The sequence below is a fragment of the Oryx dammah genome, unplaced genomic scaffold, assembly GCF_014754425.2.
Source record: "Oryx dammah isolate SB20612 unplaced genomic scaffold, SCBI_Odam_1.1 HiC_scaffold_7, whole genome shotgun sequence".
Taxonomy (NCBI): domain Eukaryota; kingdom Metazoa; phylum Chordata; class Mammalia; order Artiodactyla; family Bovidae; genus Oryx; species Oryx dammah.
The window spans coordinates 41,227,318-41,235,930 of record NW_024070191.1 but is presented as its reverse complement, the minus strand read 5'-3'; the positions used below and the strand labels follow the sequence as shown (position 1 = coordinate 41,235,930).

At 40.2% G+C, this 8,613-nt stretch overlaps 1 protein-coding gene across 1 annotated transcript in view; it reads left to right on the top strand.

Moving 5' to 3' along the window:
• The window catches only part of LOC120865894 (ubiquitin-conjugating enzyme E2 E2), a 355,392-nt gene that overhangs the window by 8,553 nt on the left and 338,226 nt on the right, over positions 1 to 8,613 (top strand). Inside the window, exon 3 of the mRNA XM_040243309.1 lies at positions 6,254 to 6,304. Within this exon, the coding sequence (XP_040099243.1) occupies positions 6,254 to 6,304 (51 nt within the window). The remainder of the gene's footprint in view (positions 1 to 6,253; positions 6,305 to 8,613) is intronic.

Below are 8,613 nucleotides of genomic sequence, written 5' to 3'. Positions count from 1 at the left end.
GAGCAAAGCCCGCAGTCTGCGCGATGGAGCAAAGCCCGCAGTCTGCGTGGAGGCGAGGGAACTGGAACGTGTGTGAAAGCGAGGATTGGATGAGGTCCTGGCATTTAGTTGCTCTGTGATATTAGATACATAGTTTAACATTTCCAAGCCTCATCTTTTTCATCTGTAAAATGGAGACAGTAATAGTCCCATCTTCACAGGGCCAGCGTGAGGATGGAAAGTGATGAAACTTTTATTTGGCACACAGAAAGGTTTCTTACACTGATGCTGTTGTTCTTAGACTTTGTGCCAGTTAAAGCCTATAATAGTATTTTACTAAGGCCATGTGATAAATTTTAGAAAAAAGAAGTTTGTGTTAATGCTATGAGGACTTAGTGCTTTTTGTTAAAATAGTAACAGATGCTGTAATTATACATACATTTTATAATAACTCAAGAAAAGTACTTTGCACATAGGTGTTCAGTTGCATAAAATATGCTGTAATTGTAGAATTAATCATCAGGTGTAGAAATGGTTTTCTAGAAAAAAAATCTCAGTTTTCAGGTGTTACAGAAAAGTAATATTGGCTACAGAAAATATTAAATTGGAATTTTATTTAAACAATGGTATAAATTAATTTCTGCCTGTTTCAGAGTTAAGAGGGAGATTACAGTTATTTCTTGATGCATTTTTGCTCTTCCTTGGCATGAAATTATTTCTTAAAAAATCAGAATGCTTTTAGCATGGTCTGTTCTCTTCATAATTTTATGTGATTTTATTGGATAAATGTAATATTGTCCTAGAAATGATATTTGGTTTTAGACTCTAAATTGTTGTTAGGTTGGAAGGTTGATTTCAGTATATTTCACTGTGAAATTTTATTATAATAATATGGGCTAATCTGTGTCTTTTCCACATGAGAATGAAGTACTCTTTATAGATAATCTTTTGTAATTATTGTATTGATTCTGAATGTTCATTTAAAATTTTTCAATGTTCCTGAAATCAGGATGCAGCTTGCACTTGATGTGCAGAATCATTAATTCAGGTTGTCTTAAAAATTGAGCAGTTTTTTTGAATCATAGATGAATAGTATGTGTCATTATTAAGCTCTGGATTTATTGCTTGCAGTGGCTCTGTGGCTCAGAGATTGCTTTGAGATTTAAGAAATTTTAGTAACCAGTTGCATGATGTTTTCTTTCGAGAATGAGTTCATTTTGGAAGGTTTTGAGGAATGCAGACCATAGGGGAATACTAAGTGGATGAAGTTTTTTTAAAAATAACTTAAGAAAATACCTTTGTGAATCCCCAAGTCCATATATTCATGTTCTACTTGGCCCTGAGTGAGTTACTGAATTTTCTTGAAACTCAAATATGTGTTTGTGTTTGAAACATGTTTGTATATATACAGCCTCATTTTTCTGAACCGTTAATCCAGTATGCTGGTATTAAAACGAGTGCTTCATGTCATCCCCACCTCGGTTCAGTTTCGCTGCCGTGGTCTGCAGTTCACTCTGAAGAAGTCATTGTTATCTCCCCTTCCCTGCCCCCAACTCTTCTTTTTTTTAGCAGATGACAGTCACATGTAACACTCCTATTGTTCCTGGAACATTTAAGGTTTTAGGTGAAGTCGTACAAACTGAAATTTAGTTTGCATTTTGCTTCTGACTTGTTTCAGTAACCATGTGCAGTTGCTGACTTCTGTATCTTGATAACCAAGGAGGTGGCACTGCTGGGTGGAAATTGGAGATATAGACAGTTGTCTGGTAGACTTGTGTCTAAAGAAATAATTTTGTCTTAAAAGTTCTCATAAGAAAGAGGAGAGGTTGTTTTGTTTGTTTGACTTAGCAAGATAATTGCTTGTCTTTTCACCTTAACAGCGTGCAGTTACTAGCCTGAGTTTCCTAAATGGGAACTGATAAAATGGTAGTACTTGAAGAATTCTGTGAGATTTATTTAAGTCACTTTTAATAGCCTAAGATCATCATGTAAAAGGTGCCCTGTAAGTGTGAATTACTGATGCTTTTTCATTTTTCCTCACCCTAAGGGACAGTGCCTGAAATAGCTGCCTTCCTTATTACCCCACATGTCAAGACTGAGAAACTTAATACATACCATGATCACAACTTTTGAGATAGAATTGAATTGCTGTCATTGAAAACAGCAGGACATCTTGTAGCCGTTTAAATAGCAATTCTTAGTATAATCTTTTCTGTCAGGAGAAATACAGCCATTCTTTGGTAGCAGTGGCTCAAAATATATTGCAACGCACTGACTCACTGCTCAAAATTGTCAAGTTTATCAGTAAATTGCTTTTTGTATTGAATAATTAGATTTAGAATGATAGACATCTGGAGGGGTTTCAAGTTCCATTATAGAATTTTGTGACAAAATTATGACATCAATTTTTAAACCAAAAGGGACAGTATAAGCATAAAGCAAGATGAATTATTTGAAAATCCCTAGGAAGTTCTTTTATATTAAAATTGTTTTCTTTGACACTTTAAGCATAGTCTTTTGAATCCCTGCTCTTTTGGTTCTCTGAGTTTAAAAACAAAAGTATGTGTTTGTATACACACGCACACATATACACACATATTCAGATATATACTTCTGAATCACTTTTCTGTATACTTGAAACTACCACAATATTGTAAATCAACTATGCTTAAATAAGAAAGTTTTTATAAAAGTTTTTCATGTTTCTGGTAACAAATTAAACAGTACAGAGACATTCTTATTACAAAGCAACAGTTTTCTGTTGAAATACTTTCCCTGTCACAATTCCTTTTAGCTGACTATGGCTTGACCTTAAGTAATATACTTACACTTACTTTTTGAATTGTTAAATAATACCTTTTGTCTGCTAGCTGTGAATTTTGAGGATGTTCACCAGCTTGTTCACCTGCTTTCTTTTCCCTCCTGCCAGATAATGATACTCATATTTTTTAAAAAGTACTGGAGGGGTGGGATGGGGAGGGAGGTGGGAGGGGGTTCAGGATGGGGGACACGTGTGCACCCTGGGCTGATTCATGTCGATACATGGCAGGAACCATTACAATATTGTACAGTAACTAGCCTCCAATTAAAATAACTAAGAGAAAGAGTATTGGTTGTCTTTCTAAATGAAAGAGTATATTTGAGCCTCTGCTGCTCGCGCCTCACGTTTCAGCAGCACTCGATGGTTCCTTACTTTGTAAAATGGGGATGTTGATACCTTTGTTCTTCCTTCCATCTACTCACACCCCCCAGCACCCACTTTTCGTTGGTTTCTATCAGCTACACTTGATTTTACATCTGCATGGTTAGTAGTAGTTCCACTTTACAGTGTGTAACTACCACCTCTTGCCTGTGCTTCGTCGATAATAAAAGGCCAGTGGACTCTCTGTAGGTTCACCTGCTTCGTGCCAGGTCAGCTGGGGCGTTGGCATCAGATTTCCTGTAGGCCCAGTGTTAGGGTCTCTCAGCGATCAGTGCAGAGAAGCGGAGGAAGATAACAGAATGGGAAAGACTAGAGAGCTCTTCAAGAGAATTGGAGATACCAAGGGAACATTTCATGCAAAGATGGGCACAATAGAGGACAGAAATGGTATGGACCTAACAGAAGCAGAAGATATTAAGAAGAGGTGGCAAGAATACACAGAAGAACTGTACAAAAAAGATCTTCACGACCAAGATAATCACGATGGTGTGATCACTCACCTAGAGCCAGACATCCTGGAATGTGAAGTCAAGTGGGCCTTAGAAAGCATCACTACGAAGAAAGCTAGTGGAGGTGAATTCCAGTTGAGCTATTACAAATCCTGAAAGATGATGCTGTGGAAGTGCTGCACTCAATATGCCAGCAAATTTGGAAAACTCAGCAGTGGCCACAGGACTGGAAAAGGTCAGTTTTCATTCCAAACCCAAAGAAAGGCAATGCCAAAGAATGCTCAAACTACCGCACAATTGCACTCATCTCACACGCTAGTCAAGTAATGCTCAAAATTTTCCAAGCCAGGCTTCAGCAGTATGTGAACCATGAACTTCCAGATGTTCAATCTGGATTTAGAAAAGGCAGAGGAACCAGAGATCAAATTGCCAATATCCATTGGATCATTGAAAAAGCAGGAGAGTTCCAGAAAAACGTCTATTTCTGCTTTATTGACTATGCCAAAGCCTTTGACTGTGTGGATCACAGTAAACTGTGGAAAATTCTGAGAGAGATGGGAATATCAGACCACCAGACCTGCCTCTTGAGAGTCCGTTGGACTGCAAGGAGATCCAACCAGTCCATTCTGAAGGAGATCCGCCCTGGGATTCCTTTGGAAGGAATGATGCTAAAGCTGAAACTCCAGTACTTTGGCCACCTCATGTGAAGAGTTGACTCATTGGAAAAGACCCTGATGCTGGGAGGGATTGGGGGCAGGAGAAGAAGGGGACGACCGAGGATGAGATGGCTGGATGGCATCACTGACTCTATGGACGTGAGTCTGAGTGAACTCCGGGAGTTGGTGATGGACAGGGAGGCCTGGCGTGCTGCGATTCATGGGTCGCAAAGAGTCGGACACGACTGAGCGACTGAACTGAACTGAACTGAACTGACCTGCCTCTTGAGAAATCTGTATGCAGGTCAGGAAGCAACAGTTAGAACTGGACACGGAACAACAGACTGGTTCCAAATAGGAAAAGGAGTGCGTCAAGGCTGTATATTGTCACCCTGCTTATTTAACTTATATGCAGAGTACATCATGAGAAACGCTGGGCTGGAAGAAGCACAAGCTGGAATCAAGATTGCCAGGAGAAATATCAATAACATCAGATAAGCAGATGACACTACCCTTACGGCAGAAAGTGAAGAGGAACTGAAAAGCCTCTTGATGAAAGTGAAAGAGGAGAGTGAAAAAGTTGGCTTAAAACTCAACATATAGGAAACTAAGATCATGGCATCTGGTTCCATCACTTCGTGGCGAATACATGGGGAAACAGTGGCTGACTTTATTTTTTTGGCCTCCAAAATCACTGCAGATGGTGACTATAGCCATGAAATTAAAAGATGCTTGCTCCTTGGAAGAAAAGCTATTACCAACCTCGATAGCGTATTGAAAAACAGAGATGTTACTTTGCTGACAAAGGTCCGTCTAGTCAAAGCTATGGTTTTTCCAGTAGTCCTGTACGGATGTGAGAGTTGGACTGTAAAAAAAAACTTAGTGCCAAAGAATTGATGCTTTAGAACTGTGGTGTTGGCGAAGACCCTTGAGAGTCCCTTGGACAGTAAGGAGATCAAACCAGTCCATCCTAAAGGAAGTCAGTCCTGAATATTCATTGGAAGGACTGATGTGGAAGCTGAAACTCCAGTCCTTTGGCCACCTGATGTGAAGAGCTGACTCATTGGAAAAGACCCTGATGATGTGAAAGCTTGAGGGCAGGAGGAGAAGGGGACGACAGAGGATGAGATGGTTGGATGGCATCACTGACTCGATGGACATGAGTTTGAGCAAGCTCTGGGAGTTGCTGATGGACAGGGAGGCCTGACAGTTATAGCTGTACCAGAAATTTCATTTGGGGAAGGATACTGAAGTGTGTTGCCGTCTCCTTCTCCAGGGGATTTTCCTAGCCCGGGAGCAAATTCACGTCTCCTGCGTTGGCAGGTGGGTTCTTTACCACTGAGCTGCCAGGGAAGCCCATCTAGGCAGTTAGGTGAAGTAAGAAATAAAAGATGAAAATAACACATGAGGGGAAAAACAGGTTTTTAAAATAAAAATTCTTTTATTTCCACTTTGCAGAATGCATATGCTTAGTGTTAGCAGTGGCTTGAGTTTCCCTGGTAGCTCAGCTGGTATAGAATCCGCCTGAAATGCAGAAGAGCCTGGTTCCATTCCTGGGTTGAGAAGATCCCCTGGAGAACGGAACGGCCACCCACTCCAGTATTCTTGCCTGGAGATCCCATGGACAGAGGAGCCTGGTGGGCTACAGTCTGTGGGGTTGCAGAGTTAGACACGACTGAGCAACTCAGCACAGCACAGCACAACAGTGGCTTAAAGTTTTGATTGAAGTCGTGCTGTTGGTGAGAGATGGAGGCATAGATAGTGGCCGGTCTGCTCTTTGCAGATGCGTTGTGGAGACTGGCAGAAATCGTTCACTTGTTGGCGCTGTGTATGATGATTTATACAGTGATAGTATTTCCAATTAAAAGCGCACAAATAGGAAAGATTAGTGTAAAAGTGTAAAATTTAATGGAATATTAAAAGAGTAAAGACATTTTAATGTAACTTTCTTTGTCTTTATTTTCAAGAATTCAGAAGGAACTTGCAGAAATTACGTTGGACCCACCTCCCAACTGTAGGTAAGTACTTAATGGGTTTTTATTTATTTGTATCTCTCGCAGGAGATGTAATTGAACTGTTGGTCTGATGTGTCAACTGTTGTTGGAGCCTGATTAATTAGTGAAAACAGGGTTGTGTTTTGGACTTAAGTGACTGTGAAGACAGTGGTTGTGGTGGTCTCCATGCAGAAATGGAATCTTCACGAGTCTGTTTGTCATGGCAGATGGAGTTGCCAAAAAAGAGTAATGCAGTAACAGTAAGATAATGGAATTATAGGGTCAATGATCTTTCCGTGGAAGAGGTGTTGGAGTTTTAAATGATTTCTTTCATGATAGAGTAATACTGTGGCTAAAACATTTGCTGTTTGTGATAATTTATTCAGCTGTTATCTTGCTGAAAATTGATTTTTAGAAGTGCTGGAACATTAAACAGTGTTTCTTCATGGTTTACATTGTTCCTTATAGTCCTGGGTTGTGGTGATTGGAGGCGGTGAGGTTAAGTTTAAAACACTGTCTCCATTATGACCACATACCCTCAATTTTCTGGTCAGAGTTTACTGATGGGAAGTTAAAGTGCCTGCTTGGAGTTGATTAATGATGTACACAGAGGAGGGGGAGGAAAGTTAGCTTCTGCTGTATCTCGGATCTGGCACAGTAGTCGGAAGATGGCTGTTTGACTACTTGAAGACATTTCTTTGTATTTTGATGTCAGTTCAGTGTTGGAACCCAGCCAGTGGGGAGTTCCGTAGTTTAAATTGGTAGCGACACTGAGTACGTTGTTGCTATGATTTCTGACTTTACTGAACTTAATAGGAAAGCAAAGTAACAGCTCTGGGTATTAATGGAAGTGAAAAATTTGTAGGTGGCTATATGGCTAATTGACAGCCATTTTTGTGTAGGAAAAATTCTAAGACAATGTTTGTAGTGAATTTATTATAGTTCTTTACATGAGAGTCACATAGAGTATATAAACTTGTAGTAATAATGTTCAAAGAATATTTCACTCAACTAGAATAGATAATTCTTGGTTAGGAAAAGCTGTTGAGTAGTCAGGTATTTTTGTCACAATTAGGCTGTGTTACATCAGAGCTGTTTCACATGTCACATCTTTGTTTAAGCTTTGGTGGCCAGTTCGTGTAAATGGATTGATTTGTGGAAAAACTTCAGTTTGAATTAAACTTAAAGTCTCTTATTTCATAGGGTAGTATTTGTTTTAATGTTTGAATCTTTAAAAAAAACAACTGTGTATTACCACATATTTCTGTTACCTTTTTACAAACAACTGAAAAGGTAGATATGTGAACTTAGTTTATACACTTACTTGCTTAAACTTTGAAAACAGATTATTGACAAAATAAACAAATTGCTTTGTTTTAATGAGCTTGTTTAGGGCTCATTTTTGATGAATGTAATCCATGTATAATATGTAATGATTAGAGTTTGCAGTTTTGCTATCAGATATATTATTTCCTGGTGCATTACTCTAATTTAGCTTTGACTTATTACAGATAATAATTTAACTTAGAGTAAACCAGTATATTATAAATGTGCATGGAAACTGAAAATTCTGAGGAAAATTACATAATGGTTATTACTTAACTAAAATGGTTAGATCATAGTTCTGCTTAATCAAAACAAGAAATGCTTAACTATGGAAATTTGGGGGTTTACTTTTTCATTGAGCCTTAGTTACAGTGTACTGCTTGTGCAAGCAAAATATTTGTAATAGTTTTTCATTAAAAAAATGTAGATGTCTCATATAATTAGCCCCTCAGTTTCAAGAAAGAAACCTACTCAGTTCTATTTTTCCCCCCGTTTTATTGAGATACTGACATATAACATTGTAGAAAGATGCCTTGTTCGGTGGATTTGCAGGCTTATGGAAACTTTCAGTGAAATCCTTTTATCCATGTGAAGACTGGATAGCTCAGACTGCTTCAGAACGAGGACCAGCGGTGCAGCTTCTTTGATTGATCCCCAGACAGCTGATGGGCTGACCAGGCAGAGACGGAGGTCGTGCTCCTCATGTTTGTGGCTCCCCTGTGGCAGAGGGGCCTCGGTGCTGGGCTGCCTGGAAGCGGGGGATCCTGCCGCCCGCTGTGGGCCCTGCCCCTCACTGCGGGGCTCCCTGCGGGCCCTGCCCCTCACGTCCACGGCCATGTGGGCCCCGCCCCTGACGTCGACGTTCCTTGCGGGCCCTGCCCTTCACGTCCACGGCCATGTGAGCCCTGCCCCTCACGTCGGCGCTCCCTGCGAGCCCCGCCCCTCACGTTGACGCTCCCTGCGGGCTCCGCCCCTCACATTGAAGGCCATGCGGGCCCCGCCCCTCA